Consider the following 20,781-nt stretch of genomic DNA (forward strand, 5'->3'; position numbering starts at 1 on the left):
AATGTAAAACTAGAAACTTTGCTGAGACCAGTGAGACCAAAAGCTGATGTTCCTTTTGCTGGCAATGACCACATTTTTTAAGTTGTAGATACTTTTCTCCCAGTACTGAACAGCTACTGATTGTCTTGTGTTATTTACTGTAGTTGCATAATGCTTTTAGAAATGTATTCTCACATGATATTTTGTTCTATATTATACAACTGTGAGTGTTTGTACTTCCAAGTAATTGTCCCATCGTCTTTTAATTCCACCCAGTTCCTAACTTCTGATATGTTGTGGTTATGAGGACTGTGCATGGCACATTACAAACAAAGTGGATTTTTTTGTTTCAATTTAAATGAAAATGAATTTATTTAAATATGGTCCTTTCTAACGGAATAGGGCACCTTCTAACAGCATTGTCAGAGGGCAAGAAGGAGCTATCAGTTATTTTCTTCACACTACTTTTTACACACCTCCGGTGCACTTCTCATTCCATATAAATGGCTACAGACCATAAGGATTTGTAAGAAGTCTCATCATGTTGCTATTTTCCATATTTATGTCTCTTCAGTTTTTGCTGTATCTTATTTAACAGTAGTCTTAACTGAATAATTTCTAACCTTTATTGGTATAGCCAATATCCATTACAGTGATGGAAAATGTTTTTATTTATTTATATATTCTATTCTGTTTAAAAACAGACACAGCTTTAAATATAGACAATATTAAAAATTAAAAGTAGAAGAAATGTAGTGTCTGTAGATCTAGCAGTCTTATTCAATATTGAACTCTGTAAACTGTAGGAAATCAGGGTGTTTCATATATCTGGTGATGTGGCTGTCTCTGATGGAGCAATGCATGTGTGCCCAGTTCCCACAGCATTAATGCTCAGTGCTCTCATTTCAGTATCTGTTGATCTTTACTTGGTTTCACGTGTATGAGAACAGATGATCAGATCTCACATTTTAGAGCTCAAGTACATAACTGTAAGTAGAAATTCACAAGTTTCTTTTTCAGCAAAAATGAAGAAGTACACAATTAAGCAAAAAGATATTTGATTTTATGGACAGGAAGTAAGAAAGTAATTTTGTGGTGGAAGCAAAGGACTGGAAGTCAAGGTATCTGAGTGGTACTAGTCACTATTTTATATCAGATTTATATTTATGTGAAATCAGATTTAAGCCCCAAGCTTAAATGTTGCCCTTCTTGTTTGTTTGCTTGTGTTTAATGTTATATTTGAATACTTAGTTCCCTTCTCTTAAAAGAATTGAACATGGATAGGGATATTGCTTTTGTATTGTAAAAGAGTTAGCAATGAAATAAATAGCTGAAGTCAACCATATTCTTATTTCTCATTCCTAATTTTTTTTTTCTCAAAACAGAAGGAGAATTTTGGGAGACAACCAAACTCTGGCATTTTTTAATGTCTTCTGGTTAACCAGATACATAATAGTACATACGATTTAAAATAAGGCCATATGGCACAGAAGTGTCATCCTATATAGGAAACAACTAAATAGTTTTAGTTCTGGTATATGCACAAGACATGGCATCTAATAACCTTACCTATCCTACTTTTTACTTTGATAACGAAATATTAAAAATAATGTCAATTTTATTGTTAGCATCAGGAGTATGTTTTGTTAGTGTGCCTTTTCTTTAAGACAGCTCATCCCCGAGAGGAGTTGTAGCAGAATGCTTAGCTAACAGAAAATGTTTCTGCATGACAGCAAAGCAGGATTTCAGACTGACAGAAGTAGCACAGGATGCTGTGAGAAGCCAAGGCCTGGGAGCAGCCCTGTAGGCCTGAGCTAGAGGTTATAAGGTCGGTGAGAGGCTTTGTGTCTCCTTTGTGCTGGGACTGGAACTGTGAAGGGAAGAGGCCAATAATTCAAAATAATAGCACACTGTGTCTTCAAACTCAGGCTGATACCATGATTCATCTTAATGGATTTCCCAAGAATTATTGGAAATTATTTTATTACATGTATAAATCCAGTATCAGTCAGAAAAATAAATATATGCAATGTGTTACTGGGGGAATGTTTACTGTAGCACTTGTGCTGTGATGCTAGAGGACATAGGAACAGATAAGTGAAAAACACATCTTGGAGTTACGTTTCCACAAACTAGATTACATATTATTGATCAGGCCAGCAGTAGATTAAATCCCTTGCTTTTTTGAGAGCCCTATTTTTTTAACTAAGTTGCAGAGAGAGATTATTTTTCCACAATTTAATAGCATTTTGTAAGGTCATTGGGAAATGGAGATGGCAAGTAGGTAGATTAAAATTTGCATTCTGCAGAAGACCAAACTCCCAGTTTCTGAGCAGTCTCTAGTGAAAATTGGGTTTGAAGCTCTCAAAACCAGTATGGCCACAACACAGACTGCAGGCAGTCAGCTGGGCTGGAGCACAGAACTGGGAGGGAGGGAAACCTGTCTGGGCTGTGTCCCAAAATTATCATCCTATGGATCATGGCAAGTGTCAGGTGAAGATATCTGTCTAAAACAGTAGCAGAAGAGAGGCGTTCTCATGTGAGATGTGCTGATGGGATGGCTGAGCCTGGGATGGGGTGGCAGGGCTTTGTGGTTCTGGTGGATCCTGTGGTTCTGGTGATTCTCATAGAGCTCTCTATTCTGGGAAGTGATGATACGGGGTTGCTGCTGGAGTCCTTAGCAAGGAGAGGGGAATGTAGAAGAAGAGTTTTCACAAATGGTGTGATGTAGTTTATTCATTGCTTTCTGTTCTTACTGCCGCTCCCAGTTACAAGCAACAAATAACACAGTTAATGCAACTGGAGCAGTTAGATAAAGGCTGATCTGACAGAGCAGCTCCTACTGAGATCACAACATCCTTGAAACAGAAACTTCTGATTTTGTAATTTCTACCACCACAGGAATGAGCTCAGCTAAGAAGCATAATTACAAATAATCTAATAATTTGAGAAAATTGATAATCTAAGATCCCAGTTCTTGTACAGATTTCTAAGACCGCTGAATGCTGTGGGTGAAAGAAGAGAGGCTGCTTAATCTGTCAGTCCACGCAGCTGAAACTTGGGACAAGGCAGTATATTAAGGACACTGCCGCTGCTTTGTCTCTGTGCCTCAAGATGAAAGTAAACTAAAAGAGGAATAGTGAATGTAACCACTGTTCTTTATATTCTTTATATTCTTGATACATAGGATTGGTATGATGAAAGCTCACTTTCACATTCAAAGATAATTCCTGTATTTAATGCAAGCAGAGACAATTTATTTCATAACATTGATCTGTTAGAAATGAAGTTTTGAAAGAAAAGCAAGATGAGAGGCTACATGAAACTGTATCTTGTGATTACTTGTGCTAGAGTCTTCAGCATTTTGAACTCAATGCAGATTTACAGTTGAATTCCAATTGGAAATTGGTATTGATTGATCATGTTGCTCATTTAACATTCCAGCATGCTGCAACAATAATGCAACAGACTGTGATAGAATGGGACGTGATCTAACAGGACATGACTGGTGGGATGAGAGCATAGCGCTGGTAGTGCTGTGCAGTAGTTCAGGTTGGCATCTTATGTGCTTTGATTGTTCATTTCATTTTACTGTCATCCTACTGAGTTGAACACTTTAAAAGACACAGCGTTTTTCCATCTGTAAGTCGTGGAAAGACAGATGGATAGGGAGAAACTCCACCTACAGCACCTTGACTGAATGCCATTGCCCACTTAGCGGTAGAAAAATCCCTTCTGGAGAATTAAAATGCCTCTAAATATCTTTTATTGTGAAAGGCTCTTTAGTACAGGAAGTTACTGATCCTTCACAATTGAAATATTTGTGATTTGTCTTTTCTTAATGAGCCCAAGTAAAACCAACTGGTTCTTATCAACAGAGCTGCTATATTATAAACACCACTTCTGTTACACTGAAGTTAATCCCCAGTCATGTTAGGAGAAACTCACCCTTATTAAAGTAACATTAAGAGTTTCTTTTTATTGATCTGCTCCTTTCACTTAATGATAGGAACTTACTGATGTTTTAATAATAACCTTGCAAGCTTTATCTCATTTTACTTCAATGTGAGTTACAGAAAGATGCTATGGAAACTAACTTAGCATAAACATTTTGCAGATGTCTTTAAAGGTTAGGGGGAAAAAAAGATTTAGTTGCACTGCATGTTAACAAAGATGGCTGAAAAACTACAAGATAAAAGAGAGCCTGGAGTAGGAACATCAAAGAATTGTTAATGACAAGAAATACCATTAGGGTTAGCATCCCCTTTGTTTCAGCCCCCTCACACCTGCAGTGTGTTGCAGATTCTGCCTTTGTTGGCACATCTGAATTACTTCCATTAGCATTTATAGAAAAGTGGCTGCAAAACAACAGAAATGTACCCTGGGTTTTCACTGTTTCTCCGAAAAGTCTGATATTAGGTTCTCTGTGGGTTTCCTTCAAGGTACAGTATCTTATTGTAAAGGAGACCACAGACCCAGGATTCCGTTGATTGCAAATGAGTGAGGTTGAAAGGAGAGGATCGCTTTTGTTACTGCTCGAGAACTAATATAAGCAACTACAAGAAGCGCACATAAGAAGCTCAGACATTAGCAATAGCAAAATCAGAGCGTGAAATTCAGATTAGCCCTCCACAGGCTGTGAGAGGGAGGGGGTATTGGAAGACTTGGCATGGCTAAAGGTGTAACCTGTTTCATTTGGCCCCTGAAAATTTTTAACAGATGGTGGGACCAGCTGTCTTTTTCAGCCATTTAATAAACTCTTCGGTGGTAACAGTTTGGGAAGTGGGGGGTTTTGAGTCTTAGGCCAGAGGAAAAAATAAAGAAATCTGTCCCGATTGTCTTTGCCAAATAGCGAAGTCTGGAAACATTATGAAAAGTTAAAGTGAAAAATCTAATTGATGATACTGTCCTGATTATACGTTTCAGCAGCAGAGGAAAAAAGGACTGTCAGTGCCCAAGTGGAACAGTGCTCAAAAAAACGCCTATTATGTTGTTATCTTTATCTGTCATTTTAATTTCAGCTCTTGCAAAGGAGGCGCATAATGAGAAATTTAGAATGAGCTGTATGATGAGAAACTGTCTTACTTTTTGAGACATGATACTACGTCAAAGTAATGTCCTGTATAAATAACAAACCCAAATGGATGCTGTGGATAAGATCAAGTTCACACAGTGAACTTATTCTAACTTGCATAACTCAGTGATGTATAATGAAAATAAACTGCCAGTATAGAAACATATGATGTTTGGGCTTCAGTAACCTTAGTGGTATGTGAGGGTTTGCTTATTATGAGTTTACAAAAAAAAAAAAAAAAAAAAAGTCCTAGAATCCTCTTTCTTCAGTTAAATTATTTTCTAAAAAATTAACATTTCCGACACAACACTTAAATGGCAACTCTCAATTATAGGAGATGTTTTATTTAAAAAGCATGTCTAGTGTCTTTGAACAGAACAGTTCTTTTTGCACATTTACATGCTACCCAGCTGAGCAGCCAACCCTTCCATTTGACAAGGGCTTTGTTCTGCCTACAGGCCTATTATAAGCCCTAGATTGTTTGCCCTTAATAAATTGCAACAATAAGACAGAAACCTCTTTCAAGTTAAGAGAAATAAAACACGTTGCCTACATTGCAAAGCATATGAAGTTCAGTAATGACAACAGAAACATATCTACTAAATCTCATTTGCTTTGCACCCACATCACCGCGGTTAAGATAGCCCAGAAAGGTTAGCATCTTTCCATATACTGAACAAAAGATTAAAGAAAACAACAGTGGGACAAAACAGCTCTAGCTACTGTTTCAGGCATTTTGCTTTCTCCTTCATGATATAAGATCATACTGAATGCTATGTAGAGAGGCTACTGGGAGCTAAAATTGTGAATGTGATTCAATGTAGCACAGAAAAAAATGTTTTTAACTAAAATGAAATGTGCTTTTATACTAGGGAGAGAGAGGGAAAAAAAAGAGTGGCAATTATTCAAATTAAAGAATTTATACTACTCTCCGGTGTGTTGGTGTTTGTCTGCTCCTGTGTGCCTGTCGGGCTGTCCCCTCAATCACAAAGCCCTACCAATTTTGCTTTTATAGCAACTAATGGACATTCTTCTGTGGCACAAGTGTTGGTTGGGAACTTGTGATCTTAAACAAAATTGCTGAGCCCTGTTTATGGGGCCCCATTTGTAGCATTCAGCTGCCAGCTGTGTTGTTTGTGTTTGCTATAACTTGTTAGAAATGGCCACCTTTGTTGAACTCAGGTCTTTGGCGTATTTTCTTCACTTTAGCTAGAAATTCCCAATGATTTTTAGAGCGTATCTGCACATTATGAAGAAAATAGGAGGCAGTGTGCAACAGGAACAGACTTGGAATCCATTTGCAACGGAAAAATTAAAGAAGGTGAGCTTACTTGTCAGTAGATCACTAGTAATTGAAGTAATTTAAGAGTTGCCTCTGTTAGAAACTTGTTAGTAACTCGACGCAGTGCTTTCAGAAATAAATTCCAGTCACTGGTTCATTTATAGTTTACATTTTTTAAATGCTTTCTTTTAATTTGCAGATGGAAGTCCTGAGGATATAAATGTTTCTTTGCTTTGATAATAAGAAAAGGACACTTGGTACTGGGAAGTGATGCTGGCAGCTGAAAGCACGATACAAACTTTCAAAGGAAATGTAGTGTTTATAACACGTATTGATTCCTTTGCTTTAAAGGCTACTTTTTATTCTTTTAAGGTGTTTTTGACCCATAGACGACACTGTTGAGGGCTATTAGTCATTTTCTTGGCGACATTTGGTATTTTAAATACCTCTGCTTTTCCTCTCTTAAGCCACAGCATGCAGGAAACGCCACAGTCACCCTGTCTCCCAGAAAGAAGGAACTTGAGACAAAGGTGGCCGTGGCTTTTTCCGCTCCTGTCTTCTTTTGTGTCACAAAGAATTAGAGGCGGATTCTTCATTGTCTCTGCCACGGTGCAGTGACAAGGTGCCAGCTTCGCCGCTTCTCCCAACTGCTGCACAGACCCAAGGAGAGCACATCATTTGTTATTCTGAGCGGGCAGAGCCGTCGTGTTTTACCCTGCTGCTTCCAACAGGGTTCATCTCCATTGTATCCAAATCTGGATGGCACTTGGGTGATGAATTTTAAGGGATGGACATGAGAGATTTTTGATGAAGGGGGGAAAAAATGGACTTAGGAACAACAAAGTAGAAAAATACAATGTGAGAGATTTAGAAGAAAAGTGAGGAAACTACCTGAGAGAAGGAGGGGGAAAAAAGAAAGGAGTCTATCCTTAGTTTCAAGGAAGAGGCAACCCTGAGTGAATTTAAAATTTTTAAGATGATTCCTACTATGGGCTATGATGAAGCCTCAAATCTTCTTGGAGAGCCTCTGGAGATGCATGTAATATTGTAGTAGAAAGCCACTTGAAGATGCTTCAGAAGCTTCTTGAGGAGACAACTGTTATAGTTACTGTGATTCCAAATAACTGCTCTTAGAATGCAAAGGTATAAATGGAATGGTAATTGGAGTTCCATAACTAAAGACAAATAAAATGTATCAGATCTAAAACTCCTAGGTGTTCTAAACACTCACTTTTCAACAATAGAAAATCACTATGATATTAAAATTCTGTATCCTGGGATCTGGTTCCCCTTTCTGAAATCATAGAATATCTTCACTTTTTGGTGGTGCAAAGTAAAACTTCTTTTTTTTCTTTCTGGACCTGCGACATTGCAAGGAATCAGGTTTTAAAGACAGTAAAACTACTATATTTTATATTTTATAAACCTTAGAAATAAGTCACTTTGAGTTTACAGAAAATGCCAACATGAGAAGAACAGAAAGAAACGTCCCTGGGATTTAATTTGCAAAAAGAGCAATTGTTCGGTGTGCTACAAACTTTGTAGTTGGGACTCCAGAGAGATGGCCTACTGGTAGGTGATAAAAATCTTAGGCAGGTGATAAATATGCTGTTTGTGAGCCTGCCTATGCAGAGGATTGGTTTTTGAGAATGCTGCTGTCTAAAAAACTTATTTTCATATTTTCTGGGGCTTCATTGTGTCAGAAATTTTTTGTTTCTTCAGCCAAATTGAAGGAAGATGATGTATCTTAATATCTCTACCATACATTTATGTTTTCACCTCCAAATTAAACTGATCAAGAGATATCAGATAAATACCAAGAGAACAAAATACATCACTGATTTTTCAAGCTCCATCCTGTAAAAACACGATTCAGCCAACTATCTGAATATTGATTATTCTTTTTTCTCCATACATAAAGATCTCAGATGGTTATAGCCCAATTACAATTAAACACATAATCTGTCTGCTTAGCTAGGCTGAATCTGGGTGCTTTCATTAAAATCACAGTGTTTGTGGTTTTGATAAAATACTTAATCAGCACCTGGAAAATCATGTTTAACAATAGCTCACATACAATCTAATGGGTAGCATGACAAGCTTGTTCTTAGTGCTCCAGGAGTCTTCATTGAGCTCTCTGTGTATCATGTATAGCTGAAGATAACAGCAATACAACCTGGACTGAAAGTTAAGACATGCAGGAAGGCCATTGAACAAGGTATAGGTAGAAAACATTTTCTGTGTCCTAAATTGTTCTGAATGGCCAAGAATAGAAAGCACCACAAACAGTCCAGACTTCCGCGATGCAAGCATGCATGTTATGTTGTACCTGCCTGTAGGACTGGGGAACCAAACACCAATCATCAAGGAGCTGGAACGAATGTTTTTCTCAGTAAGGGAAAACACTGAATAGCCCCCAGTCAGACTGACACAGAAATATGGTTGTCTGGTGTTCTCTTATGAATTAGCAAGTACCTGAATTTTTCTGCTCAGTACACTCAGTGTTAGAATTACAGAGGCACACTATGCCCACCTAAAGGACATTTTGCCTTTATAAAGCAAAGGTGTGAGGCTCCGTTCTTCAGTTTCCGTCTGCTGCTCTAAATACTGTCCACCAGGCTGGGTAGAAATATTTGTGGTGGGCATGTTGGCTTATCATTGTGCTTGCACAGGCCACGTGCTTGTTATCTTCTCTCCTCAGCAGCTTTTCACAGAAAGATTGTTATCTGCTCATAATTCAAAGCTGCTGAGAGGATACAAGAGTCAGGAGAGGCTGACTTAAAATTGGGAGTGAGAATTGAGGAAAAAAGGGCAATGAGATGGAACATCCTAACAATATGGCCCCAAGTTAGATGGCTCTTCAGTAGGGTTAGGATGTGATGTGGGGCAAGATGTGTTGTCTCCTGTGGTTTCCTTTGGTAAGAGTGGAATAATAACACACTACTTCTTTATAGAAGAGGTGTGAAGATAAATGCTTTAAGACCGTGTGTTCAGCACTGCAGTGACAAGTACAACAGATTGACTGAAGCTCCTCCCAAAACACGCACCTCACAGTTTGACTGCAGTTCTACTCAGGCCTGTCTCAAGACTTTGCTCACTGATCCAGCTCCCATGTTTCCCCAGCTCCACAGCTGCTCCTGTCATTCAGACAAATCTCCTGAATTGGGCCTGTTGCTTTGATGCCCCTCTGTGCCCACAGCACTGAGCCCTACTCCTGGGTGACATTTCCTGTCCCTGGTAGGTTGGCTGGTGTACATAGAGATGGCAAAAGGTGTCTGTGAAAACTATCTGGACTGCTTGCTGGGAACAAGAACAAGAAAGTGGAAATAAAGTTTCCACCCTTTGAATAGATAGATAGATAGATGTAAGAATATGCCTGTGTAGAGACTTCTGAGTGAAATGTTATTTTAGCCAAAAAAGAACACCCTACAGAGATGAAAACGGCTTCAATCAATCATTCAGAGCAAACTGAGCTGCTCCATTCAGTTTGGTATTCTCATTACCCGTGACCCCAGCACCAGCATGTATGCAGCCATGCCCACTCCTAGTTCTCCCGGCAGATCTCAGCACTACTACAGTGTGAGCTCTCAGGTTGCTTTTCTGCCTCACCACCACAAGTGACAGCCTTTTGCCTCTGTCTCCCCTGTGAAATGCTGTCTTGCACAGGAAAAGGAGATCAAACGCATCCACCCTGTAACACACAAACAGAGCCAGGATCTGGCAAGTGAGGGGCTGCCGGAATATCAGCAGAGAGAAGATTCTGCTGCAGCCTAACAAGAAGGTCCTGGCCCCAGGCTGCTCCCTCCTGGCTTGGTGCATCTGAGCAGTGGTGCTGCTCCACTCTGTGCAGCTGCTTCCCACATCCTACATCCCTCTGCTACTGCTTTCTGGTTTTTGATGCTTAACTTCAAGCAGTGCGAGTAGCCTATAAAGAACAGTGGAGCATATACCAAAGAAAAGAGCAAAGGTGACTGAATTGTGCTGTTTGTAGGTAAGAATGAGCAAATACTGATCAGCTGAGGTGCCTCTGACTGGCAGAGCGATAGCAAACAGAGGAAGTGGTTTGTTTTAATAGACAATGTGATCAAAATCTCTGTGAGGGCTGTAAAATAGAGAGCAGCCACTGAAGTGATGACCATTGAGGCATATGGTATCTAAATTAACAGGGAGCGTAGCATCTCCCAGGAGGAGGTCATCGGGGTATCATGAGGCTGGGGCAGAAGGCTCCTTTTGTCTCTTCCTACATTAAATTCCTGAGATAAGGTAACACTATACTCATATGGAAAACCAGATAAAACTGGAAATGCAATGGTTTTGTGTTTTTTTTTTTTTTTTTTTTGAGTCTTTGACGCCAAGTTTAATGGATAAGGCTATGCACATTTCTGGAACTCTCGTTATCCTTTCTGGGGAGGGTGGGAAGAACTACCTCTAATCCCTCTGTGTGATTTCTAAATCTTGATTTAAGAGGGATTTTGATTACTCTGTTCTCTTATAAACACTGTTTTACTTCTAGAATGCAAATGATCTTTTCCTTAATTTAGAGCCAAGTAAATGAGAACAGGCAGGAGAAATTCATAAATCAACTGATAACTATATCTCATTAAAGAGAATCACTGGCACTATGGAACAGCTTCTTTCTGAAACACTGCATGTGCCAAGTATTCTTAGCATGAAAAATGTAGCAAAGTATGAGCCCGCCTCAGTTCTTATGGGCAGCTACTCCACTCACTGCTGTACGAGTTCTGCTGTGGCACAACGCTGTACTTGAGTGTATTGGTACAGATACTTGGTTGGTTTGTTTGTTTGTTTGTTTCTCCAGCCTTTCTTATTTTAAGATGAAAAATGTGGGAAAATGGTCCCTTTTGGTTGCTTGTGGCCAGAAAGCAGCCGTTGACGCTCAATAACAGATTTCTCCTGAATCCCATTATTTGGGTTTGGAGCTCATGTGACAGAGCTGTGCCGTTTGGACACTGGAGTCCCAGCATCATAATCTCTCTCTCTCACATTTCCCAGCATAAGAACTGGCTAATTTAGACTAAGGGATAGGTAATTTAGATTAAGAATGCATTTCCATTTTATTGCATTATCTGTCCTTAACTGAGAGCCTTCTCTCTTTCATATATTATATGTGATACTCTCTGCTCGATAAAGCTAGAGTATGGGGCTTCCTGCATGTAGGATGAAAAACAGGGATGTGAGATTTACTGAGGGAGAAGGGCCTGATAACGTACCCTATTCTGCTTGCCCTCCATCTCACATGTTCTAGAAGTGTAAGGAAAATGCTGCTATTTGTTCGGCCGGAGCTGGAGCCATGGCCATGCCGGCAGCCCTGCCTCTGAGAGGAATACCCTTTTTCCTCTCCTTGTCCTGTGTTCTCAAACACCTGGCCAAGCTGTGCAGCCCTGGGTGAGAAGGGCTTACTGAAGAGTGATGTGAAATGTGATTCATGGCCAGTTTAGGATGATGCTTTGGCTTGGCATGACCAGCTACTGGCACATGTCTCAGCTGGCGCTCCCTGGTCACTGCTGCTTCACTTTGGGATCCTGAGCTCTGGGCAGAGCTGGGGTGGTTTGAAGAAGAGTTTAATGAGCAGCAGCCTTGTAATGTCTGAGGAAGGCAAGGGGTTCCTCTTTCTAAGCCCGGTGCTACTGTGTGTGTGGCTACAGATGTTCTTTTGTAAAGTTGGGATAGAAACTTGTCCTGCTGCGTAGACTATAGCAAGAATATATTTGTGTTTGTATAGCACTGTGAGGGTAGAAGGTGTAAGACAACTGCCATATACATTTGGAGTCATTTTGCTGATGCTAATTTATTTGTGTAAATTTTTGTTTGAATAGTTTGCATCATTTATGCACTTACCTGCACCAGCGAGGCATCAAGGTTTGAAGTGAAATACAAGCAAACCATGCACCACATTTCTGAGAAGACCTATTTGTCCATCTTCCAGGGCCGCTTTTGTACATCTTTCTGCCCAGCTAAGGAGAGAGTTCTTTCATCTTCATAGCCAAAGCTTTTCCTAGATCTCCTTGGTACCCCAGGCCCATGTCAGCAGCAACTGTGAGATGGGCCAGTGCCACCCGGAGCCAGAACTCACCCAGTGCCTGCAGTGCTGGGGCCCCAGCACATGCCAGCAGTCGGCCAGGGCCTGCTGGCTGCCGGCTGTGTGCCAGCTGTGCTGGGGCTTGCTGCCTGCTGGGAGCACACCACTGCCCTGAGGACCACTTCTGGCAGTGCTGGGAGTACTTTGAGGTTTGGTTTTTCTGATGGATTCATCTCAAAAAACTCTCCCCATGTTGGTGGGCACTCACATATGTGGTGTCAGTAGGCACAGGGAGCACTGCCTGCCTTTCTAACTCGTACGCATTGCTGGAATAAGCTACCTTACAAGTTTAGAGTGTCTAGGGAGGGTCTTGAGGCTTGCAGCACCTCCTTCCCAACACACCGTCAGTCCCACTCAGCTTTCTTCTCCCGCCTTCTTTTTCTCCTGAGAGACTCTGTACAGAGCACTTGCACTTGGCGAGAAGTATGGGTTTGTGGAGCACTCCTGTTCAGCAGTAGTCTTTGAAGAACTGGTTGTTTCAGAAGTGAGTCCTGAAATGTTGAAAAACATTGCACTTAGAAAATATATTTTTGGCACCTAACTGTTCTGCAATGACATTACGAGCTCACGGAGTAGCAGGTGCACTTTTGCAGTGCTGGATCAATCCACTGACCCAAACGCAGGGCAATGTGGCAGCCGTGCCATCACCCCAAGCGCGGGCTGAGCAGCGCTCCTGCTCTCAAACTCGGTGCTCTTTGCACTTTTAGTGCAGCACAGAGACGGGCAGTACAGTGAATTACGAGACCCGGTTTTGAAACAGTTTGCTGCTGGGCCTCCCGCCCGCCACAGCCGTCCCGGCGCAGCGCGCCCGCCGTGCCGGTGGCACCCGGGCGCTACGCGGCTGCTGCGGGTGGGATGTGACACGGGGTCGGGTTCTGCTTCTCCCCGGTACTCCGCGCGGAGCCGTGGGAGAGGACTCGGCGCTTTAATCCCTTCAAAAGACAGCGGCCTAATTCAGCTCGACGACTCTTGGAAGTCTTTGAGCGGACGGCGATTGTTTCCACGGGAAAGGCAGATAAGGATCTCTGTGCCGGCGTTTAAAGGGCCTGCGGCGGCGGTGTGAATGCAATCGCACCCGACGGCCGCAGGGAGGATCGAGTTACCCGGGCTGATGGCTTCGCAGGGCCGCGGCCCGGCGCTGCCCCGGCCCCGGGGGGGGATGCGGAGGGGCTCGGAGCTCCGCCCGCCCGCAGCCCGGGGCCGCCCGCAGCCAAAGGCGCTGCCGGGAGGGACTGCCTTCGTTTAAAGGAGCACGGCGGTGGCGGTCGGCGCCCGCTGGGTGAGAGGAAACTTTTCCGCGCCGCTCTTCTGCCGTCTGCCGCTCTCTGCCCGCCTGCCCGTGCCCTTGCGGCCCCCGGCCCTCCTTCCCCGGGCCCCGCCCGGCCCTCACCCGAGGGTCCCCAAAGGCTGCGAGCGGGGAACGTGCGGAGCTCGGTTGGAGCATCCCCCGGGGGCGGGAGCTGCGGGGAGAAGTTCCGCAGCCCGGACCGGGTGGCCCCGCTCAGGTGGAGCGGCCGCACTGCGGTGTGATCTCGGGGGCGGCCGGAGGTAGATCTCGGGCGATAACAAAGCCACATTGTCACCTCGGGGCTGCGCCGCAACCCCTTAATTGCGGGAAGAAAAAAAAAAAAAAAGAAAAGAAAAAAAAAAAAAGAAAAAAAAAACAGAAAAAAGCCCAACACGAGGAGGGAGGGGGGATCCGGTGTCTCGCGCATCCCGCGAGAGGGTCTCCAGGCGGTACGGGGTCCTTTGATCAAGAAAATCCAATTATTTGTGTATATACATTTCCCACATAGTGATTACTTCATTAATTGTCCCGCCTTTATCTCCTCCCTTCCCATCCCCCCTAATAATCAGTTCTTTTATCCCGACCAACAAACACACCATAGGAGCTTTGTGGATTCAAAGGATTTGCTTTCGCTTCTGAAAGAGCCGCTATTCTTTGATGATTGGGTAGCGGCAAACTTCAAAGCCATAAATCTTCCTTCTGACTGGCTGGCGGCCCAGCAAAGTCCTTATCAAATTCTTGGAGGTGATCCCGGCGCAGGCAGACGGGCCGCGGAGATCGGCGGCGCGGGGCGGGCCGGGCGCGGAGGCGAGGCCGGAGGGCAGCGCGGCGCAGCGCAGGCGGCCCGGCAGTACCGCGGAGTACCCATGCCCCGACGGGGCGCCTCGCCCCGGGCGCAGTAGCCATGGCCGCCGTCGCCGTCCTCCGCAACGACTCGCTTCAGGCTTTCCTCCAGGTCAGTGCCAGCGCCCGAGGCTCCTCCGCGCGGGCGGACGGGCGGGCGCCGGACGGGGCTCCTCGCCGAGAATGGGGCCGGGGCCGCCCGCCGGGAAGGGCTGCCTCAGGCGGGGCGCGGGCCGTATCGGGCGGGGCGAGGATGCCGCTCTCGGGAAGTTTCCCGGCGGCGCGGCGCGGGGCGCGGCGGGGGCTCTCCGGGACGGACGGGCGGGCGCGGAAAGTTTCGGTAGGGCGGGCGGCGGCGAGTAACGCGCTGTGCTTCCCTCCCCGCGCCCCGGCCGCCGCCGCAGGACCGCACCCCCAGCGCCTCCCCGGACGTGGCCAAGCACTCGCCGCTGGCCCTGCTGGCTGCCACCTGCAGCCGAATCGGACAGCCGGGCGCCGCGCCCGCCGACTTCCTGCCGGTGCCCTACGAACCGACGCTCGGATCGCCCTCCAGGATCTTCCACCCTTGGGGCGGCGAGATGCCCGCGCACTCCCCGGGGGGGCTGCCGCCGCCGCACCCCAGCCTGGGGCTGACCCCGCAGAAGAGCCACCTGCAGCCGTCCTTCGGGGGGGGACACGAGCTGCCTCTCACGCCTCCCGCCGACCCCTCCTACCCCTACGAGTTCTCCCCCGTCAAGATGCTGCCCTCCTCCATGGCCGCGCTGCCGTCCGCCTGCCCCCCCGCCTACGTCCCGTACGCCGCCCAGGCCGCGCTGCCGCCCGGCTACTCCAACCTGCTGCCGCCCGCGCAGCCCTGCCGCCAGCTCTCGCCCAACCCGCCGCCCGAGGACCTGCCCTGGTGGAGCATCCCGCAAGCCGCCGCGCCTCCCGGCTGCGCCCACCGCTTCCCCGCCGCCGCCGCCGCGCTGCCGCGGGGCCTGGTGCTGGGCCACTCGGACTTCGCGCAGTACCAGACGCAGATCGCCGCCCTGCTGCAGACCAAGTCTCCCCTGGCGGCCACGGCCAGGAGGTGCCGCCGCTGCCGCTGCCCCAACTGCCAGGCGGCCGCGGGCAGCGCGCCGGAGGCGGAGCCGGGCAAGAAGAAGCAGCACGTCTGCCACATCCCGGGCTGCGGCAAGGTGTACGGCAAGACGTCGCACCTGAAGGCGCACCTGCGCTGGCACACGGGCGAGCGGCCCTTCGTCTGCAACTGGCTCTTCTGCGGGAAGAGCTTCACCCGCTCCGACGAGCTGCAGCGGCACCTGCGGACTCACACGGGCGAGAAGCGCTTCGTCTGCCCCGAGTGCGGGAAGCGCTTCATGCGCAGCGACCACCTGGCCAAGCACGTCAAGACGCACCAGAACAAGAAGCTGAAGGCGGCGGCCGACGCCGTCAAGCGGGAGGACGGCCGCGACCTGTGACCGCCGCGGGCGCCCGGCGGGGCGGCTCCGGGACTCGCACCGCGCACGGCGAGCGGGAGCCCGGCCGGGGGAGCCCGGGGCTGCGGGGCTGGACGCTCGCAGGGCTCCGCGGCCGCTGCCCCGGGACGGGCGCCGCTCCTAAGGCCGTCGGGGCGGAAGCGGGGCAGCCCGCGGCCGCGCTCGGCGCTTTCAGGGGAAAAGACTGACGTTCCGTGTACAGGTTATTTAACGGCTCCGTTTAATACAAGTGTTTCCTCCCTCTTCTCGGCTCCGCGCGGGGCCCCAGCATGTTTCTGTACAGCGACCCGCGATTGCAGCGTGAAAATAAATACGTTAACACTGGGGTCAGTAGGGAGGTCCCGCCGAGTCGGCGTCCTTTGATCGGCCCGGGGCTGCCGCCTCCCACCCCCCGGGGAGCGCCGGGCGGGCGGAGCGGTGGCGGCTGCTCGCGGTGGACTCCTTTCGCAGTCCCGGCCTCTCCCAGCCCGCGGCGAGCCCTCGGGCTCTGTTCGGTTAACGACTGTGGGGCCGCGAGCGCGGAAGGGGACCGCGCCGTCCGGTCCGGACCTCGGCACGGGGCGGGAACGGCCGTCGGAAGAGCGCGGGCCGCGTCGCTCGTCCCTGCCCGGCTGCGACTGAGGCGCGACACGGCGCACCTGCCTGCAGAGCGCAGGATGTGAGCGCACAAGGCTCGCTTTTCTCCCGGCGTGCGCCCCAAACTGTGTTTCGAGGTACTTTTTGTGGGCAGCCACAGCCTCTGGGGTCTCATGTGTGCCGTCAGGCATCGCGTGAGTTCTGGCATAAAGTTCTGTGAAAATATGAGGCTTTTTACTCTAGCAAGTTCTCTACTTTTCTAACTGAAAACGGTGTGAAACAAACCAAGAGAATCCTACTGCATGTTGCTTTTTAAGATAGCAACCGTGTTATTTCATCCCCGGGCCGGCAGTGCTCCCTGGATGCCCACAAACCCGAGCCCACAGTGCCCGGCTGCAGAGCTGGGTCTGCGCGACAGCAGGCTGGGCAGCGCTGGTGGTGACGGGGCGTGCAGGACAAGTGTGTCTGTGGGGGTGCTGGGCCTGGGAGGGAAATGTGCTTTCAGGAAATAATGAGATGAGATGATACCACTGGAACACTCACCTCTGAAATAATGAGAAATTAATTGATAGTTCTGTGGTACAGCTATTTGACGATATCGTAGTGGTTATCGTTCTGAATTCATTTCTGTCACCATGTTGTTAGGGTCAAATTATTTAATTAAGACCTGATTTGTTATGTTCTTTACTACTGCAGAACCTTCTATGACCTGTCCTGCCACAGCAAACCCTGTGAGAAACAGCTTTGGGTTGCTGGTTGGCACTCGGTCCCCAGCAGTGTGCTGTGGGGTAGTGAGGTGCCTTTGGTGTTACAGAGTGAGTGATGGCAGCAGAGGCAGAGACAGATGGGCCCGGTTCAGGAGTCCTTATTTCTGAAAGTCATTGAGACAACAGCACATCCCGTTTACAACTGTCACTTAAATATGTCATCAGGAAAAAACATAATGCTCCTGCTTTTCACAATGTTTCCTGGCACGCAGAGACAGCCTCCTTCATTGTTTTGAGATTTAGTTACAGTAGGAATGTAATGTTGCAGAATTCAAGGCTGCTGTAGAAAAGGGCCTCTTTCAGTAAGTAGTCTTTCAGTTCTGTACACAGATCAGATGTGCCTCAAATGGACAGTAATGGGAGAGCTTCTGTTGGTAGCTGGGAAGGAGGAATGGTGGTATTCCAGAGTACAAAAGATCCCCTTACAGGATGGGATAATGGCTCAGAGGTGGCCACGGGATAGCAGCGTTTCTCTGCTATGCTAAGTGCCCAGACCAAGGCAAAGTACTAACATAAGGTGGAGCAGTGTGTTGGCTGCCTTCTGGCACAACTTCAGCCTGAATAGGGAGTGGGGAGCAGCGCTGGGAGAGCAGATAAAATAGCCTGAAAATCACATCTAAGCTGGGCCATTATGGAAACCTGTTCTCCAGTTAGATGAGGAGCTGAGGTATGCCTACACAGCAATCTGTGCTGACAGGTCTGGCCAGAATCTCTGGGGCTGTAACTCACTCCTCACAACAGGACTGGTACCAACACGCCGACACTTCCACTGCTCACTCGGTTACTGCAGGCTCACACACACACTTCAGGCATTAAGCAGAAAACTACCACCCAGGCAGTGCCAGCACCATGCTTGGAGGTGGGGGAGGTGCTTGATTTTCTGTATAGATCTGTTGTGTTAATATTGTACCCTCGCACCTTGTATAGTGTCCACATGATAGATACATGTACAGCATGAGGTTGCATAGGTTGAAAATGTGTGCAACCAAAATGGGTTCAATGCCTGTTAGAAGAGATGCATTTCACTGAAAACCTATGATGTCAAATACTAATTAAAATCTTAATCTCTAAGTTAAAAAAAATAATAATAACAAAAACAGCAACAACAAACATGTACCAAAATCCCACAAAATTATGGAAAAGTAGAAAACTAGGCATCCATGGCACAAGGTAAGTGAAAGTAGCAGTTTGTATTTAATGAAATGTTATGTCACTACAGCTTTTAAACTGTTCATTGGAGACGGAGGGCAAATCCGTCAGAGCTGTTTCATATTCATCTCTAAATAGCTAAATCATATGATCACTTTTCAATTGAAATCGTTCAACTCTTATAGTAATATGGCATTTAAATCTACGTGACCTTTCTGATGTGTGGGTAGAGCATTACAAAAATATATTGCTTACATCTCAGGAATGTATTTCTAGTTGGCAAATTGCACTCTATAATAAAATTAACTTTTAATTTTGCATTCACAAAATACGTTTTACACTTTTAGCTGTTTCCAATCAACTAGAACAGCTGTTCATTTTATCAAATTAAATGATTAATATTCTTCTTTATCACACAGTTTGAGTACATATGCTGCTCAAGGTCAATTCAGTCCTGAATTTTAAATCTTAATGTCATTGGTAGAATAGACACATCAAATAAACTAATTCATCCCAGAGTTAATTCAAATTAATTAAACTTTACTCAGAAAAAGAAGCTGTAGTACAACTTATGAACTGAAGATTGGGCACGTTTTCTGTGTTAAGAAGCGGCCTTTGCACTCTGACAAACTTTTAAGCTGACAATATTAACAAAACTTTGCTCTCCAACCATTACTTTTTTAACATACTGTTATCCGGTTGTTTTTAGTTAAGGGCAAAATCACAGGAGCCTAATTTGGGGCTTCATCTCAAGCGAGTTGTCGTGTTGGTTTGAATCAGACTGTCACCTGAGAGGGGGCTGCAGAATTCACCTTCTGGTCCACACTGATTGGATCCTCACTGCAGTAGTGCAACAAGAGTATAAAACTGTATTTCATGGAACAAGGAAAAAATAGAGGAGTTCCTCAACTACTACTGTGGGATAATAAACATAGCTGCCAAGGGTTTCCTTCCTAGGTGCGTCAGAAATGAAAGAAAATGCGTTGTTCATAAGGTAAGAGAAAAGGACAGAACGTGGGGTCAGATTGATGCTTTTGTTTCAGGAAAGGTAAAGGGTTTTCTTTTAAATATTTTGGTGCTAAAATGTGCTTTCATAATATCAGAAAACTATCAACTCTGGCTGAAATAGTAATCCTTACTCCACTGGTTACATACTGAGAAATCCGCTTTATTAAGAAATGGGAAATTTTGCATGAAATCAGTATGAGAACGTAGGCCAGTGGGCTAAGCTACCTTAGACAATTTTTAATGTTGTTCTGGATGGATCCTGTCTCGCAGGTGCTCCTATTTCTGTGTCTGGACATCACACCATGCAGCTCCCCTTATTTCCTATTGTAAATTTCTGTCTCCACTCACCATTGCTATGATGCATTTGTATATTTCTGCTGGATCCCAAAGTCACATGCTGGCATTTCTTTCAACCTACATTGTGAAACATGCTCTCCCTAGAAACTCACAGTGGGATCCTTCTTTTCATACTAAATCATAGGTGTATTTTTATCTCTTTTTTTTAAACGTTAAATTATTTGCAGATTTTGAGAGATTGTATGAAGTTTTACAGTAACTACAATGTAATATTTCAGTTTGTAAATTTGCACTTATCTCTAAAATCAATTGTAAATACTGAAGGAGTAGGGGATATAAAATGAAGATGTTGAGACTTTTATATCAGACAAAATGTACGTGTTGCTACTGCTCAGTGATACTGCAAGTGCTTTGGTAGACAGCTCAAGTTGCTTAGTGGGGTAAATCCCTCTCTCTGATCAGGTGGTTACAGGACATTTTTGGGCACTTCTTAATCAGCCTTGTTACATTTAGTAGATCTTATCAGCCTATCCCAGCACTGTGTGAGGATAAACATAAGAATAATGCCGAGTTTGTTTTCAGATCTTACCCCTTTCAGTTTCTCCAATTATTTCCTACTACCTAGGAGATTCTTGTGAATTCCCTGATAGAGATGCGTGATGGAGTCACCTTGTAGATTTTCCTGACAAGCTTATTAAAAATACTTACACAAAAGGATCACCTCGCAGGTAGCTTCAGTAGCCTTGCATGTAGGCTGCATGGAGGACCAGGAGGTGTCAGACAATCAGCCAGGCTCCCAGTCCTCAGGTAAGTGTCACGGGTGTCAGAAGGAACCAAAGCCCTGCACTGGTGGGCTGAATGGCTTTGGTCACAGCAAATCACTAGCAGAGTTGTGTATAATTCAGAGCTTCTTTTTAAAAAGATTATTGCTTTTATTTCT

General features: G+C 45.7%; 1 protein-coding gene across 1 annotated transcript; it reads left to right on the top strand.

The window, feature by feature from the left end:
* Positions 1–14,592: 14,592 nt before the first annotated feature.
* Positions 14,593–16,385, top strand: SP5 (Sp5 transcription factor). Its single transcript, XM_031599492.2, has 2 exons — positions 14,593–14,678; positions 14,971–16,385. The coding sequence occupies exons 1-2, from the start codon at positions 14,628–14,630 to the stop codon at positions 16,024–16,026; spliced, it is 1,107 nt and encodes a 368-aa protein (XP_031455352.1). The 5' UTR covers positions 14,593–14,627; the 3' UTR covers positions 16,027–16,385.
* Positions 16,386–20,781: the final 4,396 nt, after the last annotated feature.

The sequence above is a fragment of the Phasianus colchicus genome, chromosome 7, assembly GCF_987193195.1.
Source record: "Phasianus colchicus chromosome 7, bPhaCol1.hap1.1, whole genome shotgun sequence".
Lineage (NCBI taxonomy): Eukaryota > Metazoa > Chordata > Aves > Galliformes > Phasianidae > Phasianus > Phasianus colchicus.